At 45.1% G+C, this 24,849-nt stretch overlaps 1 protein-coding gene across 2 annotated transcripts in view; it reads left to right on the forward strand.

Moving 5' to 3' along the window:
* PI4KA (phosphatidylinositol 4-kinase alpha) overlaps positions 1 to 24,849 on the forward strand; it is a 98,098-nt gene that overhangs the window by 53,902 nt on the left and 19,347 nt on the right. For both annotated transcript variants that reach the window (XM_056859776.1, XM_056859777.1), the window contains exons 25-40: positions 1,225 to 1,349; positions 1,582 to 1,663; positions 3,817 to 3,900; positions 4,785 to 4,874; positions 6,522 to 6,641; positions 6,880 to 6,972; positions 8,004 to 8,160; positions 9,225 to 9,352; positions 10,865 to 11,023; positions 11,474 to 11,625; positions 12,310 to 12,417; positions 13,136 to 13,263; positions 13,353 to 13,472; positions 14,307 to 14,386; positions 14,536 to 14,729; positions 15,541 to 15,631. In XM_056859776.1, the coding sequence (XP_056715754.1) occupies positions 1,225 to 1,349; positions 1,582 to 1,663; positions 3,817 to 3,900; positions 4,785 to 4,874; positions 6,522 to 6,641; positions 6,880 to 6,972; positions 8,004 to 8,160; positions 9,225 to 9,352; positions 10,865 to 11,023; positions 11,474 to 11,625; positions 12,310 to 12,417; positions 13,136 to 13,263; positions 13,353 to 13,472; positions 14,307 to 14,386; positions 14,536 to 14,729; positions 15,541 to 15,631 (1,911 nt within the window). The remainder of the gene's footprint in view (positions 1 to 1,224; positions 1,350 to 1,581; positions 1,664 to 3,816; positions 3,901 to 4,784; positions 4,875 to 6,521; positions 6,642 to 6,879; positions 6,973 to 8,003; positions 8,161 to 9,224; positions 9,353 to 10,864; positions 11,024 to 11,473; positions 11,626 to 12,309; positions 12,418 to 13,135; positions 13,264 to 13,352; positions 13,473 to 14,306; positions 14,387 to 14,535; positions 14,730 to 15,540; positions 15,632 to 24,849) is intronic.

Raw genomic sequence — 24,849 nt, forward strand, 5'->3', positions numbered from 1 at the left:
GAAGAGCCCTTGAATGGAAAGGCATTTTTCCCTCCAAGGTGGAGTTCTCTGTACCACCATCTTTTTGTGCCATGTTCGGAAATCCTTCAGAGTAGCCCTGAATACAAAAAGAACCTCGTTCTTGCCAGAAGCCGTTAGTTAGAATGATTTTATAAGTTTTATGTATTTTTGTGATTGGTCTTCTATTATTGCGGTTGCCTTGGGGGTATGTTGTACTGAAATGTGGGACAGAAGTGTTTTAATAAAATAAATGCCCATGCATTTAGAAAAAAAGTGAGTTAGAGCTATGGCCAGGAAGAGAGCAAATTAGACAGACAGTTACCAGGCGGTATGACTGGATGATATTTCTTTTCTTATATGGGATTAAATAGCACTGAAGTTCTGGCAAGCACTATTAAGTGATCGGATTAAAACAGAGGGTCATTCAGGGGAAATGGTTTCAATACAAAGCATCAACAGAAGCCCTGAGTTACTTGCAGGGGTTTTTGAGGAGCACATCTAATGATGAGTGGGTAGATCATGGATTCAATAATTGGCAAGTAGTTGTAGTGAGTAATGGTTAAATTGATCACAGTGGAGGAAGAAATGGATGCATTATAACCCTTTGAATTTTATCCGACATGCTTTTCTTTAATTAGGATATTTCTTTCCCCAACCCTCAACCAAAACTACTCAGGGGACATCTTACAAACATAATTGAATCCAGATTATAAAATGGATAAAACAAGAATATTATTATAACAATGATAAGCAATATCATTCAGCAGAAGTGGGAAAGTAATAAAGGAGACAACAAAATCAATTTAGGTTTACAGAAAACATCTGATCAAAGCAGCATAAAATATAAAATTTAAGCACTTGTTTATTATCTCTAAGATAACATTATATCTAAGAGCCCCGTGGCGCAGAGTGGTAAGCTGCAGTACTGCAGTCAAAAGCTCTGCTCACGACCTGAGTTCGATCCCGACGGACGTCGGTTTCAGGTAGCCGGCTCAAGGTTGACTCCGCCTTCCATCCTTCCGAGGTTGGTAAAATGAGTACCCAGCTTGCTGGGGGTAAAGTGTAGATGACTGGGGAAGACAACGGCAAACCACCCCATAAACAAGGTCTGCCTAGTAAACGTTGGGATGTGGATCAGGAATGACCCGGTGCTTGCACAGAGGACTACCTTTTTTATTATCTCTAAAAACAATAACAACAAAATCTGGTTTTCTTTAACATCAGCCTAAAACTAAAGAAAACGAAGAAGAGCTGGAGAGGCATGCTCAGTTCCTGCTGGTGAATTTCAACCACATTCACAAGAGGATCAGGCGGGTTGCAGATAAATATTTATCAGGCCTTGTAGATAAGTAAGTATCAATATTTTCCTTGTTGCAAAGACTTTTCATACTGATTGTTTTGGGTGAGGAGAATGACAGAAAGGCTGTTGAGCAGGTGGGTGTCCATTGGTTCATATAGTTTGTGTGTGTATGATTAGCTTCATTTACACCATACATTTCTGTAGGAATAAGATCTACTTTTCCCCAAACAAATATTTTGTATTTGCACTGTATCCCTCTATCTCTTACTCTTTTTTTAAAGGTTCCCCCATTTACTGTGGAGTGGAACTGTGCTGAAAACCATGTTAGATATCCTTCAGACTCTCTCACTGTCTCTGAGTGCTGTAAGTATTTACATGTAGATTGCTTGTTACTGAATTAATACAGTATTTATACAGTTCTTGCCAATGGTAAATGTATGCTGATGTGTTTATTTTGCAAAATCTGTCAAAAAGGTATGTTTTGCAGAATGTACCCAGTAAAACGGGTAGATATGTCATGTATTATCAGTGGAGGCGTTTTCTTTGCATTAATAGTTCAAATGTTTTCTTTAAAGATCTGCTTTTGCTGGACTGTTTAATTCTAATTTTGTCCATTTAAATACTGTTTAGCTCAGATACCAAAAAATACAGTATTCTGCATATAGCATTATTCCTCAGTTAATGGCTTAGCCTTATGCTCATAGTTTTGCAAGAAAGGTGTTACAACAACACAGCCAGGTAGGCCAGTATTATTATCTTCATTTTGTATGAGACTGGAAGCCGAGAGAGAATTGGCACACTGCTAGGAGAAATTGGCAACTTGCTACTGAACTTATATTCTTTTTAAAACACTGCAAAACCCCTAAAGCCTCTTGGGCGAAATGTGTAGGGAATTTTTATCTGATAATAAAATATATATTTTACCTAATTTTCACCGTCGGCCTTGGCCTTCTTTTTTATCTACTGTTACATTGCTAACAGGCACTATTGCCAGAAGCTGCCTAGAGATGTAGCATGACACCGTTATGCCGTACATAGTTCTGGAGGGAAGGGTGTAGTGACGGTGGTACTGGGGACAACTCACCCACCCAATATCATCAGTCATTTTCATTACCATGGGACCGTTTGAAAGAAGAAAAAGAGTTGGTTTTTATACCTTGCTTTTCTCTACCTTTAAGGAGTCTCAAAGCGGCTTACAATCACCTTACCTTCCCCTCCAGCATGGTATGGTGTTTAAGAGTGGTGGTTTGGAGCAGTGGATTGGAGAACTCAGGTTGGTTTCCCCACTCCCTACACATGAAGACTGCTGGGTGACCTTGGGCTAGTCACAGCTCTCTTAGAGCTCTCTCAGTCCCGCCTACCTCACAGGGTGTCTGTTGTGGTGAGGGGAAGGGAAGGTGATTGTAAGCTGGTTTGATTCCCCTTAAGTAGTAGAGAAAGTTGGCATATAAAAACCAACTCTTCTTCTTCCCCACTACAGGCACCTTGTGAGGTAAGTGGGGCTAAGAGAGTTCTAAAAGAACTGTGACTCGCCCAAGGTCACCCAGCAGGCTTCATGTGGAGGAATGGGGAATCAAACCCAGTTCTCCAGATTAGAGTCTACCGCTCTTAACCACTACACCACGCTGGCAGCCCTGCATAGCTTCCAATGGAAGTTCTTTTGGCTCCCTTGTAAGGATGTTGAAGAAGCTATTGAAGAACATCTCACTTCAACCAACCTGCGGGGCTGCAATAAACCTGATTCTTGCTGAATAGAATGTGGTATCTTGCCTTGACTATAGGGATTATGGCAGCCACACCAACTGCACAGCACAAGGGTTAAATGCAATATGCATAAGACAAGAAAGGGGAAAAAAGAAAAATCATCATTTCACTGGTATAATAACAAATGTTCCAGGTATCCTGCTGGATCCAGTCCAGCATGCTGTTTTGTGCAGTAGCCAGCCAGTTGCCCTGGAGAGCCAAAAACAGAGCATAGAGGCCTCATCCCGAGGTTGCCCCTTGCACTGGTCCTCAGAACTTTTACCCAAATGCTGCTCCAGGGGACTAGGAGACCCTGAGGACTGACACAAGAAGGGTCTACAGCAGAAAGGGGGGCACTGTTGGAAATGTCCAGTTTAGTCTGGATCGAACCCACAGTTTGTTGTTACATTTGAATCCCAAACTATACTTTGTTTCTTGTGTACAATCCTAGATTCCAAACCTTAGATTATTCCTGCTTTGCAAGCAGGAAACAAGGTTCCAATCCAGAATTTAACCGTAGTTTGGAATCTTGGTTTGTGAAGCAGGAAACGAACGTCCCCCTTTTTTTTCCTTTTTTGGTGGTTTGAGGTGTAACAAACTCTGTCTTGCCATGAAAGCAGAAAATAATTAATTTTTAAGATGTGAAGGGTGCAGGGAGGGGGTATGTAAGCCCGATGACGTCAAGGCTCATTCTCATAATGGGAAACTATAATTTAGCATTACACCTGAATTCAGCTCATGATACTTGTTAAAAAGTCCATTTTCTGTTTCAGGACATTCATAAAGACCAACCATACTATGACATTCCAGATGCTCCGTACAGAATCACTGTACCTGACACATATGAAGCTAGAGAGGTAAGTGCATCCAGAACATTAAAATATGTGATCTTATCCTGTTATTCTTTGGATGTATGTTGTTGCTCCAGGGCTTCGTCGTCTCTGGAGTGGTGCCTATGTTTTTGAGGTCTGTCATCATTTTTTAATACTTGAAAAACGTTTTCCTAGTTTCACAGTCACATAATGCAGCAGCTGAGAGCTTTTAATTCCAGGCAACTTTTAAATATAGGAGAGGAATGGTGTCCTTTAATAATGTTAGGTTTATGGTAGTTGTTGCAGATGCTCAGGGACCGACTGGCTTAGAAGGGGCACGAGCTGGGGACGCAGGCGAAGGAGGGGCGTAGCCCGAGCACTGCCATTTCCCCCGTAGTAAGCCTACAGTAAGAGCCCCATGGCGCAGAGTGGTAAGCTGCAGTACTGCAGTCCAAGCTTTGGTCATGACCTGAGTTAGATCCCAACGGAAGTCGGTTTCAGGTAGCTGGCTCAAGGTTGACTCAGCCTTCCATCCTTCCGAGGTCAGTAAAATGAGTCCCCAGCTTGCTGGGGGTAAAGGGAAGATGACTGGGGAAGCCACTGGCAAACCACCTCATAAACAAAGTCTGGCTAGGAAACGTCGGGATGTGATGTCACTCCTTAGGTCAGGAATGACCCGGTGCTTGCGCAGGGGACTGTTACCTTTTTAAGCCTACGGTAGAAGGTGGAAATCCAAAAAAAGCATCCCTGGGAGCTCGGAGAACCTGCCAATGAAACCATTCTTTGCAGCTGACAGGAGGCAATGGGTGCTAGACTGTACCCACTTTGGCCATTATAGCAGCCTCCCAAGAAAGAAGCGAGCGGAGATTCTGGTAGTTGTTGCCCAAGGGTAGTTTGTGTCATTGACTGTCTGTTGTCCTCTTTTCTAGAGCATAGTCAAGGATTTTGCTGCACGCTGTGGAATGATCCTGCAGGAAGCCATGAAGTGGGCTCCTTCAGTCACAAAATCTCACTTGCAGGTAACCTCTCTTAGTTACATGGTTTCTTTTTCCCGAGACGTCCTCTCAGGTGGTTGCTGCTGCTTAAGAATGCATACCTAGATTCACTTGCTTTTGCTTCAACTAATAGGTCCTAACAACAGAATGCATATCCGTGGCAGGGGTATTAAAAGCAAAATAAAAGTTGAAACCAAACATAATGGAGGGGAAGTCAAAATTAACTCTATAGAAAAATAAAAACAATGCCAAATCCAGTTACAGCTTTTTAAAACAGGTCGATCCAAATGACACGATGATGTTCATTTGTTTTCGCTTCTGCTTTTGAACACTCCTAGTGAGTAATATGGTACCTTATTTGGAAAGTAATGTTGTGTGGCAAGGAAGGGAAGTCTTCATTACTGTAAGGTACAGACCCAGAAGATTAATCTGGCTGGGAGCTGCAACCTTTTTCTGAGCTGGGTTCCATTGCATTCTTTCCATTTCTGCTTCTAGGATGCCCAGAGGTACCTTCTACTGCAGTATTCTTACCCAACTGGTCTCTGCTTCCACGCTGCAATTGCTGCAGATTTGCCTGCATCCTGCAGCATTCCTTGGTGCTCCCACCCTCAGGCACTTGCAGTTTTGCGTCACATATTTGTTCCTTAGTTCTGCCTTCTTCCCTGCAACAATACTGATTTTTTTTTTAACTTTTCACTCTCCATTCTGAACAGAGACTGATGGTGCAGTCCTGCTCAGAGTTATATCCGCATAAATCCATTGGATTAACTGGTCTTAGAAGTGTATAACTCTGCTTAGGGTTGTCCTTCGAGTGCTGTTATATTCTGCCAGTGGGTTAGCCCAGCTAGGCTCTTCTAGTCTCTGGTAGTGGTTGCCAGAGGAGGTAAGAAGTCCGTGCTTTCCCGGTGTAGAAGGACACTTCTGTGCTCACAACAAACATGCATGCCATGAGCTTTTCTTTTTAATCCATACAGTCTGTTCAGGAGCCCTCATTTGGACACCTTGGGACCAAACAGTAGCTTAAACCCTGTAAAGTCTTGCCTCGTTTGGTGCATAGCCTTGCTGGGCTGCCTGTGACATGCCTGTTTGTTTCAAAATGGATTGGAAAACACTTATTACACCCACCCACCCTAATTTTCTGTCTTTGTAGGTGTGCCTGTTTAAAGCATATATTGAAAAGATGCTATAACTCTCTAGCATGTTGTCAGTGGTCTTTTATGCATGGCCGTTTCACTCGCCATCACCCCTCTGACAACTTTGGGTCTTTCTGTTGATTATTCATGCGTTTCCGACCGTCAGAGGTCGCTTCATTTCCCCCCTGTGTTTCCCCGTGTTTTGCCCACGTTTTCAGACGCCTGGTTTATCTTGAATTTGAAAACACGGGCAAAACACGGGGGGAACGCAGGGGGAGAGCGAGGCGACCTCTGACAGTCAGAAACAGCGTTCATAATCAACACAAAGACCTGAAGTTGTCCGAGGGGTGACGGCGAGTGAAACAGCCATGCATAAAAAACCAATGAAAAGATAGCCTTGCCATGACATCCTTGGAACATCTCACCACTGGGGGGAAGGAAGATGGCATAACTATAGCTAAATCTGTAGAGCGCTCTGCAATGTAGAGTATTCAAAATCTGCTTCCTTTAAAACAGCTCTCCCTGCTTTCCCTTTCAGGAGTATTTGAACAAACACCAAAACTGGGTATCTGGCTTGTCACAACACACAGGGCTGGCTATGGCCACAGAAAGTATTCTCCACTTCGCCGGTTATAACAGACAGAACACCACCTTGGGGGTAAGTATGAAGATACTTGTCTGTTGATGGAATGGCCAGAGCTCACTGTGGCTATTTGCTTGGCCGATGTGTGATCATTTTACATAACCGAAACATAGTGTCTCATTAGAGTTGTATTGCCCTGATGTGGAGGGGGCGCCAAGGGAGACGGGAAGAACACAGGATCACTTGTATAATATCCCAGGGTCCAATGGGATCCTAAGATCAATAATGAAATAGTAATCATTGATTTTTGTAGGCAACCCAGTTAACCGAAAGGCCTACCTGTGTGAAGAAGGACTACTCCAATTTCATGGCTTCTCTGAACTTGCGAAACCGCTATGCTGGAGAAGTAAGTGCAACAGAGTTTCACAGGGTTCACAAAGGAATTGAGCCGCCCTTTCTAGCTGTGTGTTATTTTTAAACAGGAATTCAAGTATTATACCACCTATATTTACCAGCAGTAACATCCAGTAAGCAGCATCTGATAGAACTATTCTAGGATGCGTGTGATGCTTCTTTCAAGTTTTAGGGTGTGACTAAGCGATTGGTTAACTTGACCTATTCCACTCTGGTACATTTTTAGTTAAAATTGTTTATCCCAGATATATAGCAGTTATATATTTTTTTGTCTTAGTCATTTAGAAAAGCCTAATGACATCCGTTTCAGGGCCTTTCAACACACACAGGATACATTTTGTTCATTTAAACAGTGTGCACATTTCATGTGTTGCATGCAGTCTGTGCAGCTTCCCTCAAGGATAAAGCATGGTATTTTTCCAACCAAAGTAAAATGTTTTTGTGCTCATCCAGAAACATGGGGGCATAGCCTCCCAGAGCATTTTGCATATCTTTTTACAGGTTGGTTTTACATTTTCTTTATGTATGTAAATGTTTATCCAGTGAACTTTACAGCTGAGCAGGAATTAGGACTTGCATATCCCTTTTCTGTGACCAACGCTCTTGCCACCCAGCGCAGTGGCTCTGAGGCGATAGCCCTACCCATCAAGAGCAGGATTAGAACTCGCATTTCCTAATGTTTCCAAGGCCACACACTAGACTGCTGAAGCTCTCCTCCAGTGGAGGCTGTGCTGATAGGCTCTCCGGCCTGGAGTCTGCCAGACCTTTTTTAAAAGGGTGGATGGGAAGAGAGAAGACAGCAAGGCTGTGATTTCCTTGCCCCACAGTGTGCTAAATAAAAACAAACCGGTGTCCTGTTAACATTGAAAAGGTGCACTGGGCAAAAGGCTGCCCAGGTTAGGCTGTGAAAAGGGTCTTACTAGCAACTGAATGATTTAAAATAGTTGTGTGATCAACAAGGAAACCTTTGGTTGTTCATACCACTTTTGTGGTCACTATTAATCAAGAGACCGTGTCTTACAGGTAGCTGGGATGATTCAGTACTCCAGTGCCACAGACCGTGCGGCGAATCTCAATAAGCTAATGATCAAGCAGCTCAACGATGCCCTGGAACCAGGCCAGCCGGAACTCTACACTCAGGCCATGTTTAAGCTGACCGCTTTGTTAATATGCAGTAAAGGTAACAGAAGAGTTGCCTTTATTTGTTTATTCATGTCATTTATTCTTCACTTCTCTGTCCAATGAGGGCATCGAGTGGCTTACAACATCACCCCCCCCCTACATTTTATCTTATCCCGGGGAGAGCGGGATAGTAAGTTGAAATAAGAAATAAATAAAATAAACCGGGGAGGGGAGACTGTGAGTGTGCGACTGGCTCAAGGTTGCCCAGCATGCTTTCGTGGCAGAATGGGGATCTGAATTTGGGTTTTCCACACCCTATTCTGACACTGTGGCCACTACATCAGTATAAATGGGTTCTAAGTTGGGATTGTTGGAGAGTGGGGACATCTGAAAGGAAAATTGTGATCCCCTTAGAAGTTGGTTTCAGGTACCCGGCTCAAGGTTGACTCAGCCTTCCATCCTTCCGAGGTCGGTAAAATGAGTACCCAGCTTGCTGGGAATAAAGGGAAGATGACTGGGGAAGGCGCTGGCAAACCACCCCCTAAACAAAGTCTGCCTAGTTAACGTTGGGATGTGGCATCACCCCATGGGTCAGGAATGACCCGGTGCTTGCATAGGGGACCTTTACCTTTTAGAAGTTACACTACAATTTTTAAAATAGTAATACTGTACTTCTGGGGAGGGGCCGTGGCTCAGTGGTAGAGAATCTGCTTGGCATGCAGAAGGTCCCAGGTTCAATCCCAGGCATCTCCAGTTAAAGGGACTAGGCAAGTAGGTGATGTGAAAGACCTCTGCCTGAGACCCTGGAGAGCCGCTGCCGGTCTGAGTAGACAATACTGACTTTGATGGTCCAAGAGTCTGATTCAGTATAAGGCAGCTTCATGTGTTCATGTGTTCTTCACGTAGCACATGTTCTTCATTTGTTTATAGTGTTTGTTATTTGCTTATCTTCAGAAACTTGGCTCAGAATGGCTTATAATTATATAATTGTGCTAAAAGCTTGCAGTCTACGTTTCAGTCCTACTAGAGTACTTGTGACAGTTTACAATATAATAAATGAAATTTATCTAATAGTGCATATAGTTTTAAAAAACCATATCTCTATGAATATATGTGCTTTAGATTGTGACCCTCAACTCTTGCATCACCTCTGCTGGGGACCTCTGCGAATGTTTACTGAACATGGTATGGAAACGGCGATCGCTTGCTGGGAATGGCTGCTAGCTGCTAAGAACGGAATAGAAGTGCCGGTAGGGGAAATGAAATCGCTTAGCTTTTTTTTTTTCTGAAGGCACACTCTAGAAGTAAAATCTTACAGCGAGAGTTGATGATGCATTAGAAAAATCTGTTCATTTGCTGAGTGTAAGTCTCACTAGGCCCAATCACACTGCATTATGTCTCTTTCAAGAGCTCTGTGCTATAAAACCCTTTTTATTTCACCTCTTTCTGTGTTACCAGTGGCACTCAGAAGGATTCAGCCTGTGTTTTTAATTGAAGAGATATAATGAGCTGAAAGACCTGCTGTGTATATTCCACTACCTGTTTACCTACGAAACAGCCTCATACCAAGTCAGTCCACAGGTCCATTTAGCCCAGAGTTTTCCATTCTTATTGGCAGTAGCTGTCCTGAGTCTCGGGCAGAAAAACATTGTTGCCCGAGATCCTTTAACCTCAGGGGTCCCTGATCTTTTTGAGCCTGAGGATACCTTTGGAATTCTGACTCAGGGTGGTTGACACAACCGCAGCATGGCTGGGGCAGAGCCAACCACAAAATGTCAGGGAGTAATCTCAAGCGTAAGTCTAATAGTAACTTTGCAGGCAGAAGCTCTGTTTAATAGGATATCTTTTAAAATGAACATGTTAAAAAATATTTTCTTGAATACACACAGCTTACCTTCAGTCACACAGTGAAGCTCCTTGAGCTGTGGTACAAACTGCTGTTGAAGCAGCTCCAACGGCTAATGAGAAGTCGTGTTGGGCAAAGGTCCCGCCTGCTTTCTAAAACACTCAGCAAGCACCAGGAAAGGTGTTGGTGGGCACAATAGTGCCCACGGGCACCGCATTCGAGACCCCTGCTTTAACGGGAGATACCAGTGACTGAACCTGGGGTTTCTGAATACATAACATCTGCCACGGCCCCTCCTATAAACTGTATTTTCATGTCATTTTCCATATATTTGGCAGGTGCCAAACGTTGGTAGACAAATTGCCCTTTTATTTTATCATATTTTTTTTCTTTTTCTGTAGTGGCCATAAATGCCAATCATTTTATTTAGCAAGAATAGTGTCTGGTGAGCGCTCCTTCTCTGGCAGTTTTTAAGAAGAGGTTGGATGGCCGTCTGTTGGCAATGCTGATTCTATGATCTTGGGCAGATGATGAAAGGAAGGGCATCTTGACCATCTTCTGGACATGGAGTGGGGGTCACTGGGGGTGTTGGGGGGAGTTGGTTGTGGGTTTCCTGCATTGTGCAGGGGGTTGGACTAGATGACTCTGGTGGTCCCTTCCAACTCTATGATTCTATGAATAGGTAATTTGGCCTAATTTTGCTCGAAAGAGAACTGTGATGCTTCAGGAAAACAAGCCTTACCAAACGAAATGATCTAAAACCATTCCAAATGCAGAATAAGGTTGTAAACACAGGCTTGGATTCAAATGCCTAGGGTCACATTTCAAACTTCTTTTAACTTGATTGTTTACAGGTCACCTGGCTGTTAGAGTGAGGTCTGCGTGCAGGAAATAAAACAAGCCTTTGTTTTCTCAGTTCATGCGAGAAATGGCCGGGGCTTGGCAAATGACCGTGGAGCAGAAATTTGGCCTGTTCTCCGCTGAGGTGAAGGAAGCAGATCCGTTAGCAGCTTCGGAAGAGAGTCAACCCAAACCTTGCCCTCCGGAGGTCACACCGCATTACATCTGGATAGAGGCAAGTGCTCTTCTTTGGAACTGTTTCTTATTGATTCTTAGAGTAGAGATGGAATTGAATGATGTAGCCGATTGTTCAAAAATTGGGGGAGGCAGGGACAAAAGGGTGGGTAGACTTCCCTGGTGACTGGGGGCTTGGCTAAAGCTGCAAGACCGCTAATGTGATATTATCGAGTTATAGATTTTTTTCGCCCCCAGAAATAAAATTGACTTTTTCTTTGCCATCAGATTGTGTTTATGGGATAGGGCTATAGGTGGTGATGGTGTTACAAGTCTATTCCAGGCCTAGAGAGGGAACGCTTGGGCCTTGCTGATAGGGAGTAGAATGCTGAGAATTTGCACTCTGGAGGCTTTTAAAGCTTGGCTTTACTATAGTGGTCTCTGCATGGTAGAAAGTTCTATATGCATAGAGCACAGTCACCATTCTCACATTCCCATTTCATTTACTCAGTTCTTGGTGCAACGGTTTGAAATTGCAAAGTACTGCAGCTCTGACCAGGTGGAAATCTTCTCTAGCTTACTACAGCGGTCCCTTTCTCTGAACATTGGTGGCTCAAAGGGCAGTATGAACCGACACGTGGCAGCTATTGGCCCACGTTTCAAGTAAGCAGCTTTCATTGTCTGTGTGTCTGTGCGCGTGTGAGGGTAGAATCTCGAAGATGGAAAGGCCAGAGATTAGATTATTTTCCTTTGGGTCAAACCATAATGGGCCTGCAGGGCTTATTCCCTTGGCAATTGGCAGATTGGGATTGGGGAAGCTCTTTTCCTCTGTACCTTTTCCTGACATTGCATTGGTGCTCCAAAGTGCTGCCTCTATGTCCCCCCTCCCCAATCAAAGGAAATAACAACTGGATGGGGGAGGATTGTTTGAACTCAAGGTGGTGCCAAAGTAGGCATGGTAAAGGCTAGTTTAATAATGTTATCTGTTAGGGTTGCCAACCTCCAGCTGGTAGTTGAAGATCTCCCACTATTACAACTGATCTCAAGACTATAGAAATTGGTTCCCCTGGAGAAAACGGCTGCTTTGGCAATTGGACTCTATGGCATTGAAGTCCCTTCCCTCTCCAAACCCTGCTCTCCTCAGACTCCACCCCCAAAATCTCCAGCTGTTTTCCAACCCAGAGTTGGCAACCCTATGTGTAGTGCCACTAAATGAGAGCCAAAAAGGTATATCAGAAGGCTGTTAGGAAGTGCATTCCCTTTGCACAGGTCCATACTCATGCGGAGGGCTCTGTACGCATCACGATTATGAATTAATTTTGTGTCCGTTTCATGTATTATTTTAAGGCTGCTCACCCTGGGGCTGTCTCTGCTGCATGCTGACGTGGTTCCAAATGCAACTATTCGCAATGTCTTGCGAGAAAAGATCTATTCTACTGCCTTTGACTACTTCAGGTATTACTATTCTCCCCTCCCCCTCCTCATCCCAAAAATGAAAAAAGAATGCATTCCTATTAAAACCCAGCACATTAACACTATGCATAATAGATTTCTAAAGGCTCTTATCTCTGTGGTATAGAAAACCTATTTAATTATTTCTGCAAGCTGATATTTCCAAAAGTATGAAACAACTTGAAAAGCTGCTTTCTGTTTAAAACTAAGATTTCCTTTCACTTTTTCATCACATGCTCTGTAATTTCTGGTGGTGGTGGGGTGGTACTTTTAGGCCATTTATGCTTGGTAATTAGCAGCACGTTCCAGGCTAAATTGCCCTGCATATTTTTTTTAGTTTTTCACACTGAACCGTCATTCAGGAAGTGACTGCGAAGCCAGCTCATACCTGCTTCTCATTTCTTAAGAGCCCCTTTAATGCGACCTTTTGTGTTTGCTCCATCCCAACCGCGAAGAATCCCTCAAGGAACCATGCAAAATTACATCCACGCGTTAGCTATGCACACGGCGGTTGCTAATGGCTATGCAAACAGGAACGAATGAGCAGGCTAGTGGGGGTGGGTGGGCGGAATTTCTCCTTTTGCATTGGGATCGTGAATAGGCATTTTAAAGGTTGGATTTTAAAAATACAGCTTTGAGTGAGCATCAAAATTGACCCTGCATAAATGGCCTTAGTGTTCAAAGTGCTTCATGGACATTATCTTGTGGCTGTGTTTTTCAGCTCTGCCCCCAAGTGCCCAACCCAAGGTGAGAAAAGGCTACGCGAAGATATCATCATACTAATCAAGTTTTGGACTGCAATGTTTTCCGACAAGAAATATTTAACAGCCAGCCAGCTTGTGCCTCCTGGTGAGTCTTAAATGGGTAATGGATGACTCTTCCCCCCTCCTTTTACGTGGGTTTTGGTTCAGTGACGAAACGCTTTTTGTGTCTGTAAGACAATCAAGACACACGAAGCAACTTGGACATCACTGTGGGCTCTCGGCAGCAAGCTACACAAGGATGGATAAACACATACCCTTTGTCCAGTGGCATGTCAACTATCTCCAAGAAATCAGGTCTGTCCCATTAAAAGGGGTTTCTTTATGATTTTATAAAGCTGACTGTTTCCCCCCATATCATGGTCAAATTTGAGGCTTGGTACTAGAGAGAGAGAGAGAGAGAGAGGGAGAATTTGCATCATGTGGATATTTCGAAGACAAAACAGGAAGGCTTAAAGGTGTTTTTTTTCTGTTTAGTTAGTACACTTTTATTTGTTTCTGAGTCTGTTCTGAAATTTAGATCCTGTTGCAGTCTTGATGACATCAATGAAGGCCTTCCTGCACAGAGACCAGTATTCTCTGGCAATATGGAATGCTGAGATGGCAGCAGCATCCCAGGGGACAGGTTGCTCACAGGCATGTGCTTTTCTTGACTAAGTACTCAGGTGACTGAAAGTCACGTGACCCGGGGCTCCTTGTGTGTGGAATGCTGCCATTTCATTGTTCCAAATGCCAGGGAGTTAATAGAAGGCATAGTCTGCCTAGTAAACGTCAGGATGTGACGTCACCCCATGTGTCAGTAATGATCCGGTGCTTGCACAGGCAACTACCTTCACCTTTTACCCTCCTCTGGTTCCTAAAACCATGTTTAAAATGTCAAATTTTGTAATATTTTTAGGCTGGAGAATAACAGTTCTAGAAGAAGTGCTATTGCAGAGCTGAAACAATGTAGAAATGTCAGTTAACAGGCAACTATTTTGTGTGTAGCAACCCACTGCCTCATAATGTGGTCCCTAGTGCTGGAAATTTCTTACCCAATTCCTGTTAACTGTAAAACCAGTGATTAATCTGCCTGCAGACAATATTATAAAACAAGCTTTAACATTTTGTGTGGCTTTCTGTGTCTTTAAGGCATGTCTAAGAAGACTAATAGAGGTACCCAGCTACACAAGTACTACATGAAAAGGAGAACTTTGCTTTTATCTTTCCTGGTAAGCAATCTCTTGGATATCTTACATGCTTTTGTTCCGGCACAACTAAGCAAAACGTGAGCGGGATTTGGGTTTTTTGGATGAGGTGACAATGTATAGTGCATTAAATTTTGGTTTGCCAAAGCATGTTTCCTTTCCTCGCTTTCAAGGCTACTGAGGTTGAACGTCTCATCACGTGGTACAACCCACTCTCTTCCCCTGAGTTAGAGTTGGATCAGACCGGAGAGAACAGTGTCGCAAACTGGAGGTCCAAGTACATCAGCCTAACTGAGAAACAGTGGAAAGATAATGTGGACCTGGCATGGAGCATTTCTCCTTATCTGGCTATCCAGCTGCCTACCAGGTAAATGCAAATTGGTACTTAATTGTTATAATTTACATTTGCACCCTCATTTTCCACCCTCATGGAACTCAAGGCAGTATATTTGAGGTTCTCAGAGCTGGTTGTCTACACAAACAACCAAAACGACAGACAACCAAAATGATTCCCTCACATTCTCACATTAGGGGAGGGGCTGTGGCTCAGCGGTAGAGCATCTGCTTAGCATGCTGAAGGTACCAGGTTCAATCCCCAGCATCTCCAGTTAAAGGGATTAGGCTAGTAGGTGATGTGAAAGACCTCTGCCTGAGACCCTGGAGAGCCTCTGCCAGTCAGAGTAGACAATACTGACTTTGATGGACCAAGGGTCTGATTCAATATAAGGCAGCTTCATGTGTATTCTGGTGGCTTTGCCAGGGCTGGTGCAGAAGGACCCAGGTTCAATCCCTGGCATCTCCAGTTAAAGGGACTAGGCAAGTAGGTGATGTGAAAGTCCTCTGCCTGAGACCCTGGAGAGCCACTGCCGGTCTGAGTAGACAGTACTGACTTTGATAGACCAAGGGTCTGATTCAGTATAAGGCAGCTTCATGTGTATTCTGGTGGCATTGCCAGGGCTGGTGCCAGGGCTGGTGGTACAGGAAAGGGTAACCGGCATGGTTTGTGCCCACTGTTACCTCCCATACCCATGCAGCTGCCAGTTAGGTCTAAGGCAAGCCCCTGGGATTATAGGATCATCACAAGAGCTCAGCTGGCTCCCAGTATATTCCCTCTACAAAGTAGGGAGAAGTGACAATTTAATGTTTAGCAATGTATTTACACTTCTGATTGCTCCTAGATTTAAAAACACAGAAGTAATTGTAATGGAAGTCACCCGTCTGGTTCGCTTGGACCCAGGAGCCGTCAGCGATATACCGGAAGCAATAAAGGTAACTGCCTGCCCTGAGTGCATGTGAGTTGTGCCTGTGATCTAAAGAGTTGCTCTAGAACACGGTGAACAACCCCGTTGTTGCTCTGGAGATGCTACTGTCGCATGAAACTGGGAATCGCTAAAGTGGTCAGACACTGCTTGCTTCAGTGGTATAGCCTAGCAAAACTGGTATGTGACTGGTGCTCTCCGTCTCATGGGATGTCATTCCACTTCTTTTTAGGAAAGCCTAAAAGCAATCCCGCTTTTTGGGGGGTGGGGTGGCTGAAAACCATAACAGAGTGAAGCAGGGTCACAACAATATTTCCAGATTTTAGGCCATGTTCATTAAGGTGTTTGCCTTTATAGTAACTCTGTTCTTGGTAATGATTTATTTATAATAGACTGAATACTGATTGGATACCTATTCAAGCTTGTTAGCCAAGAGTGTATGCAGCTCTTACGTACCTAAATGTGGTGAATGGACCGCTAGATCAATTGTGTCTGGCCTAATTTGAAATGAAACCATCCCACTTCCTCCTTTCTCTCGTTTGGAGCACTGGGTGCATCTTAATTAATTAGTTATACCATCCCATTAATGTTTTAGCCTTGAATTTACTTTTTTACTTTATTCATATCATGGCAGAGTTCCAATAGTACTTTCAGTGGAAATGTTTGAGTGGAAAATATTGTCGAAGGCTTTCATGGTCAGAGTTCATTGGTTCATGTAGGTTATCCGGGCTGTGTAACCGTGGTCTTGGTATTTTCTTTCCTGACGTTTCGCCCGCAGCTGTGGCAGGCATCTTCCGAGGAGTAACACTGAAGGACACTGTGGGAGGTAACAGTGGGCACAAACCATGCCGGTTACCCTTTCCTGTACCGCCAGCCCTGGCACCAGCCCTGGCAATGCCACCAGAATACACTGTCTTTGTAGAGACAGTGTCCTTCAGTGTTACTCCTCTGAAGATGCCTGCCACAGCTGAGGGCGAAACGTCAGGAAAGAAAATACCAAGACCACGGTTACACAGCCCGGATAACCTACAAGAACCAATGTTTGAGTGGAGTTTTGCATTTTTCCTTGGTGGTGCCAAAGTAGACATGGTAAAGACTAGTTTAACAATGTTATCTGTACTCACAAAGTTTAGTAATGCTAATTTCAGTTTAGTTAGTGTGATAGTTTAATTAGTTTAGTAATGTGTCATACATAAATTGTGGGGAGGATTCCTATTTTTTTAACATCAGAAGGGACTGGTGGGTGAGGCACACTGATCCCTCCGCTGTCTTACTTCCCCCCGAGCTCCCATCACCCCAGGCATTTGTCTCCCATCAGAGCCAGTCTGGGAAACAAGCACCGGAGGCGAGAGAGAGCAGGAAGGCAAGGCAGGAGAGAGACTAGCTTCCCTTTTTCATGCAACAGTGAGACTCCTGCCCACATGAATGAATGGATACGAAAGCCTTTATTGGTGTTAAAAGGGAAATCATGCAATGGAGTTTACAATAAAACCATATTATACAAAACATGTAAATATCATGCAATTAAATTTACCATAAAATCGTATTGTAGGAACATACAGATGCACTAAGTTGATTACTTAATTATCACTATCCCAAGTCAGCCATTACGCGGTGCAAAATTACGATCGGGTTCTCTGATTGCGAGCTGTAGGAACCTTGCCACCGAGTCAATTATTAGTGGGTCCTGTGTGGTCATAAGGAAGGACACCTTAGTTTTAGCAGGTAAGCATTCCCTGTCAGCAAATAATGGATCTATGAGTTGAGATCGGCCCCAAGCATAGAGTGAACACTTAAGGAGGATGTGGGAAACTGATTCTATATCGCCCTCCCCACATGGACAGACCCTATCCAGATGTGGGACTTTATTAAATCTTCCATATAGTATGGCAGATGGATCCTGCCCACATTCAGTTGACCTGTTTAATCGCATGGGACAGGCCTGAGACTGAAGAAACGTGGTTCCTTTCATGTCCGGTTTGCGTGTTTCTGGTTTTTAATCATAACTTGCAAAGGTAAGTTGCAGGCTCTTGAAATGATGAGCTAGGCTTGATTATGGGAACAGATCCTTTCTCCCTCCAAGGCATGTTCTCGTTCTGGGGGAAGGGCATCTTGCTGACTTGTGGGTATTACCATCACGTGCCCAGGGAGGCAGGACCAAAAACATAACTTACTGTCTCCCTGGGCAGGAAGCCCAGTTTCCGTCCTGCCTCGTTTAGGGTGGCAGCTTCGTCATATGGCTAAAAGCTGACTCCAAAACTTTTCCTAAATTCTTCTGGTGTTCGTCTTCCCTTCTCAGTCTACCTTAAGCCTCCTTCCCAAACCTATCTGTCTGCGGCTGCAGCTCATCCTTCTTTATCTCCTCAATCTCTCCTTCTGTGCCTCATCCCCCTCCCCCCCGTCCTCACTTCGGCCCGTTGGGACGGACAACAGGAGAGACTCCGATTCAGACCTCCTTTCTGAGGAGGACCGCGACATAGCCTTCGTTGCTTCGACAGGACGAGGTTGCCGGGAAGGCTCCAACGGGTGCTGTTGCGGTTCCGCGCCGAAGAAGACGCACTCTAATGAGCTGTCTAAAACAGGCGCAAAAAGCGGCGTTCTGCAAGAGGAGGCAGCAGTTCCAGCCGGGAGGCCCCAGACGCCTCTCTTACTGATTCCACTCTTTAACCGGGGGGGGGGGGGGTAATGTAACCCGCTCCGAGCCTGAGATTCCTCTCTCTCAGCGGGAAATGTTTGATCTTTTTAATGGCGTTTTAGATAAACAAGCCCAAATGATGCAAGCCTTTACTCCCTGTCTCCTCTCCTCCAGAGGGCCGAAGTTAACCCTTCATTAATGTCAGGATCCTGACCGCTTTATCAGGATTCTGACAGTCACATGTCTGGTTCTGTCAAGCAACAGGTCAGGTGGGTTGGTTTCACTGTGTGGTGTCAAGCAGTCAGACAGGCTTCTTAACACCCGAGAGCACAGTTCGTACTGTTGCACCATCCACGCTGCCGCTTCCCCCTGAAGCAGTGAAGCAACGTATTGAACCCGGCTCTCGTCCGAGGGGAAAGTTGCCCCTTGTTCACGCATGAACACATCTACTTGGATCAGGAAGAAAGATAAAAGGTCACTCGACCCGTCAAACGTCACCTTCAACTCACGCTGAGGTAGTGGAGCTGGGCCCGGCTGCCGTGGTGGCGGCAGTTGCGGTTGCGGCGGTAGCTGGGGCTGTTGCTGTTGTCGCTGTCGCAAGTCGTCCAGTTCTTGCCACATGTCCTGCATCAACGTGTGCATGACCTCCATCCTCTCCGTCATCTCCTGCTTCTCAAAACGAAGTTGGTGGCGTTCCTTTTCCAACTCATGCCGCCAAAGCTCCTCCCGGCAGGCCAGGTCATCCTCAAACCTTGTGCCTGAAAAACCTTGCCTTCGACTGTCCTTCCCTGACAGCCAGGGGGATTCCAGCCAGGTACTGATACGGGCAGTTTTAGGCTTCGTGCCCGAACCAGATCCGAAGCCGGAGCCACTCGGCTTCTCCCCCCCCCCCCCCCCCGTCTTGTCCTTAGTGTCAGGAGCGGCACCGTCCTTATTGTCTCCCTCTTTCTTGTCATCCCCATTCTCCGCCATAGCCACTCACGGGTGGGAGCGAAGAACGAAGCAAAAATGATTAGCAGTTTAATGTGAAGTTCTCAAGCTGCCCTCAGCAATCCCAAAAAGTCACGTGCTCGAACAGGTAGAGTTGAAGCAGGTAAATTTTTATTGAGGAGCTTGAAGGTACACAGCATGAACAATCCACGGAGTCAAAGCTGCTAATGGTGGCTGAAACTACAAAGCATAACTTTAAGCATGACACCCTCCCAGGTGCAGAGCTAAGCTGCTTGGGAACCATGAGATAACAGCGCCTGGTAGAAAGCAAGGGAGTGACTGGTTACTGAGAGGCCCGCTAGAGGCTCAAGGTCCGAGCAGGGAGGGAGGATGGGAGAGTGGGCTGCTTGAACAGTACAAAGAAACGAAACCAAAATGAGATGTGTGAACAGCAATGGGCCTAACTCATGTCAAGAGCCTGTCTGACTATTTGACACCACACAGTGAAACCAACCCACCTGACCTGTTGCTTGACAGAACCAGACATGTGACTGTCAGAATCCTGATAAAGCGGTCAGGATCCTGACAATTAACCTCCTTCCCTCGCCCCCAACCTGGCCTCTCGGGCGGTGGGGACAGTCAAGGATGGGGGGGACAGCCTGGGCCCACTGGCACACCAAGGCGGCCTTGAAAGTCACTTTTAAGCGACTTCCGCTTGGGACGCTGAGCTGAGCACCACACCTCTTGGGGGCTCCCAAGGGAACCAAGATTTGTTCGAATCTCGGGTGTGATCCTGCACCTCTACCCGATCCTAAATAGTGGATTGGGAAACAGGATCTCTCCTGCTGCCCACGAAGTGCAGTTTGACCCCCAGTTTTGCTGAGAGAGACATCGGACGACTCTTGGAAACCTGGATGAGGTCCCGCCTGGCCTGAGGGGAAACCATTGCTGCGAACGTCTCTCTGGAATTAGGCTCAGCTCTCCCCTACCTATTACCATCTAAGCAACGATACATAAGCAAGAATACCTACTCTTCTAAAATCTGAGTAAGTAACAAGAACTCTTTTGTTTTACCTGGAATTGGAAGTCCCAAAGGAGTGGAAAAAATATCTACAGAATCCTTATCTCCTCATCTGAGGTTTGGATGACTCTTTGACATTTAAAAATATTGGATAAGCCGGCAGGATCTTAATCAAATTGATCAGTGGATAGACATAACAATTGGGACCTTTTGAATGACGTTACAGCCATCAATCAGAAATTTAGAAGTGTAAAGGGGAGGGACAAGCAGATTCCCCCCCACTTCCGGGAGGAGGCTTTTCTGAGTAAACAAATTTTCAAGCCACGTCTTATCCGGAAGTATCAGCTATTGTCTGCCGTCATGAGAATACTACGGGATTTGAGACCGGATGTGTGGCACCACTGTGTAACTGGCAAATACTTCCCAAGTTTCTAGGCAAAAGGAAGGAACGGCAGGCGTGCAACCTTATATCCTGCCCCCCGTAACACCACTTTGCAACTCACAACGTATACCTGTCCGGATTTTACAAATTAAATCTCAACACACTACTAGAAGTAGCAACCATGGAAAGTGAGACTAAATTTATGGATCGACTAGTCGCTCTGACAAACAATATCTACGAATTGTCAATCGGAAACTGGATGTAATTACGGGAGATCTCAAGGATATAAAAGACCGAATTATGACAGTGAGATCAGAGATGAGAGAAGGAAGCTCCCCAAATGACAAACCATTAAAAGACGAATTAAATTCTGCAAAGGAGATGGAGAGCTATGAAGGACCACCAAAGGATATACATCTACAAGAAGAAATTGAACCAACCCAATTGACAAACATGGATATGAATGTAAGAGACTTTGACTTTTGTTCGTATGATTTACCTGATGAACTTTTCAAAGTCAACTGGGAGAATTTAAAAGGGCAAAAAGCTGGAAATACCGGGATTTTTCTTCTTGCCTTAGGGATGGAAGAAAACATGCTGCAGATTTACTATCCCCCATCAATTTTCACAGAGGGAATTGCACTAACAACCTCCATGGATGCCCTTTGACGTTTAAAGCTACTAGGAAAAAGAGGAAGATGCTGGAAATTTAAGATAAAGAGACTGGGTCAAAGGGTTTAGTCTTTCTCAGGATTTAATTAAAAAGGACTGATTAAATGGCTTGGCTTTGACAGAATATTTAATGGCATTAACATAACTGATACTTATTAGATATGTGGGAGAAATGGAGGACTCATAATGATATTCATTCTCAAAGGAAGTTAAAAATGATACTTATTACCTAATCCATTTTTATTATAAAAATAGTGCTTTTTATTTCTGTTCTTTCTTTTTTATTTTTATTTTCTTTCTCTTTATTTGAATATAGACAAATGAAATAGCAAATACTTAGATTATGAGTAATGTTAATTAAACAAAATAAAAAAATATCTTATAAACGTTTGTAATAATAGGTTTAGAACCTTAAACAAAGGAGATTACAAATAAATGATAAGATTGAGGGAGGTGTAGGGGAAGTCTTTATATTTCATCTTTTATCTATAGATGTATGTACTTTCAACAGTTGTTTATTAGAATTTATACTTTGATGTTTACCTATATTGATTGTTGAATACTTTGTCTAATTAATATAGAAAAATAATTTAAAAAATTATAAAAAAAAGAAAGTCCCTTTTAAGGAACAGGCCCGTCACTTACAGGACGATTGCTCCTCTGGGGCAGCAGAGTCCAAGGAGGAGAGCAGAGAAGAAGGGGAATACGGCTCTGATGAAGAGAACCCCATCATTTTGGAGGAACAACAGCCCCGATTGTTCTCAGCTGAGGACTTCCAGGGGTTATTGAGTAAAGCCCTATTGGCCCTAGACCTTAAGGATGATCTTGATCCAGTTAAGGAATCCAAACCTAAATCCAGAAAAAAAAGAGCCAAAGAGTTTTTCCCCGTCTCCAAACCTCAATCCTGTGAAATACCATTCCCAGAATTCTTTGAGAACCAAGTACAGGCAGGGTTCGACAAGCCATTAGCTAACAGGCAATTTTCTGCTAACACCAAAAGGCTCTATACCATGGTGCCGCAGGCCATGACTCTCTTTCAGCTCCCCCTGATAAATACTCCGATGGCAGCAGTTCACTCACCCGATCTGCCTGCTGAGGATGGAATGGGGACTATTAAGGATCCCATGGATAGAAAAGCCGAAATTCTGTCAAAAAAGGTGCACAAGGCTTCCACTCTGGCCATTCAGGCTTCAGTAGCCACTTCCATAATGGCCAGAGCTTACATTGTATGGCTCAGGAAAATTATCCAGCTGTACCCGGCTGAGAACCGTAAAATTTCGGAGGGGCTTAACAGACTTCTTAAGGCTGCAGCCTTTATGGCAGACGCATCTTTGGATGCCATGTCCTTTGCGGCCAGGGCAACATCATCCAACATAGCCGTCAGGAGAGCGCTATGGCTCCGCCCATGGCAAAACGAATTCAAGACTAAATCACTTACCTTGTCCTACCCCTTTACAGGAGGTAAACTATTTGGAGATAGACTAGAGAGGATTCTAGTAGAAAACAAGGACAAGAAAAAGGTCCTACCCAAAACCTATAGGAAGGAAGGGAGACCATCCTCTTCCCTCCCTGTTGCGTACAGGCAGGGACCAGGCTGAGGTGCTTGGCCTCTGACTCCACTCCCAGCAATGGAGGGTACTGGGGGGAGCAGAGCCTGTCGCGGTTACCTCCATGTTCCCATACACCCTACAAATCGCAGGTTTCTCAGATTTGCATATGCAGGGAAACACTACCAGTTCAGAGCCCTCCCTTTTGGTCTGGCGACGGTACCACGTGTCTTCACCAAGATCCTGATGACACTGGTGGCCTTGCTCAGGCAGGAGGGGATCAAGATCTTCCTATATCTGGACGACATCCTTGTCTGTGCCAGGTCCGAGGAAGAGGCCAGGACACATACAGACAGGGTCGTCAAGGTCTTGGTGGATCACGGGTTCCTGGTGAACCTGGAGAAAAGCCACCTGACCCCTACTCAGAAATTGCAACACCTAGGGGTAATCCTGGACACACGCAAGAACCTAGTACTGCTTCCTCCAGACAGGATCACGAAGATCAGATCCTTGGTTCAGACCACAGTCAGGTCCAAACAGGGCAGGATCATGTTTCTTGCCAAACTACGGGGTCTGATGGTGGCCTGCTTAAGCTCTGTCCCGTGGGCCAGATTTCACTTGAGACCGCTTCAACTGCTCCTACAACCTTATCAATTCCTCATTTCTTATAGCAGGGACAAAACTATCCCACTACCTCACGAGTTCAGGCACAGCCTCCTATGGTGGTGCAGCCGCAACAACCTCAGCAAAGGGGTACAGTTCATCATAGAGGATCAAATTCAGATCCATATGGATGCCAGCCTAGAAGAGTGGGGGGCGACCTGTCTGAACCACATGGCTCAGGGCATCTGGTCAGCGAAGGAGAAAAAGTTACACATAAATCTGCTGGAGCTCAGAGCCATCCGTCTGGCTCTACTACAGTTCCAGGACATCATCCTTCACAGGCACGTACTAATTCGCACGGACAATGTGTCTGCCAAGGCACATCTAAACAAGCAGGGGGGATCGCAGTCCTCCAGACTACACCAGGAGGCCCAGATTATCCTTTCATGGGCAGAGACACACATAGCATCCCTGTCAGCAGAACACATCAAGGGAGTTCTCAATTTACAAGCGGACTGGCTAAGCCGACAGATCATAGACGAGGGAGAGTGGTCCCTCAACCAGTCGGTTTTCAAGCAGATTGTGGAGCGATTCGGCCTCCCCTCTGTGGACCTGTTCACCTCAGCAACCAATCACCTCCTTCCCCGCTTCTTCTCTCGGTATTTCCACCCAGAGGCGGAATCCATGGACACTCTGATTTCTCCATGGCCAAAAGAGACCCTATTTGCATTTTCCCCATCCCCATTCTTCCCAGGGTCCTCAGAAAGATCAGGAAGAAGAGGGCAACTGTCATTCTCGTTGCTCCCCTATGGCGAGGAGGCCGTGGTTTCCCAGCCTGAAAGAGCTCTCAGTCCAACCCCATTGGGAGCTACCAGCCATCCCAGACCTCCATCACCCATGTTCCATCCTGACCCTCAATGGCTTTGCTTAACCGCTTGGAAATTGAGCGGAACCGCCTCTTAGAACACGGTTATAGCTCAGACATCGTGAACACCATGATTGAGGCGAGGAGACCTTCCACCAGGAGGATCTATAACACCTCCTGGAAAGCCTTTGTGTTGTGGTGTAGGCGAAAACACACAGATCCTCTTTCCCCGGGCATTCCTAGGATTTTAGGCTTCCTACAAGATGGGGTGGAACAGGGTCTCAAGGCAGCTACCTTACGCAGATAGGTAGCGGCTCTGTCTACTGTATTGTCTACGGCAGGCAGCCTTCCCATATCCAGGCACCCACACATTCTGGCCTTCTTAAAAGGGGTAGTTCAATTAAAGCCTCCAGCAGTACATCGCTTCCCCTCTTGGCAACTCAACATGGTGCTCACAGCTCTTACCAGGCCCCCCTTTGAACCCATCAGGGAGATTCCCTTAAAGGTGCTGAGGATGAAGACCATCTTCTTAACGGCAGTCACCTCTGCCCGCTGTGTCTCTGAACTAAGGGC

The sequence above is a fragment of the Euleptes europaea genome, chromosome 13, assembly GCF_029931775.1.
Source record: "Euleptes europaea isolate rEulEur1 chromosome 13, rEulEur1.hap1, whole genome shotgun sequence".
Lineage (NCBI taxonomy): Eukaryota > Metazoa > Chordata > Lepidosauria > Squamata > Sphaerodactylidae > Euleptes > Euleptes europaea.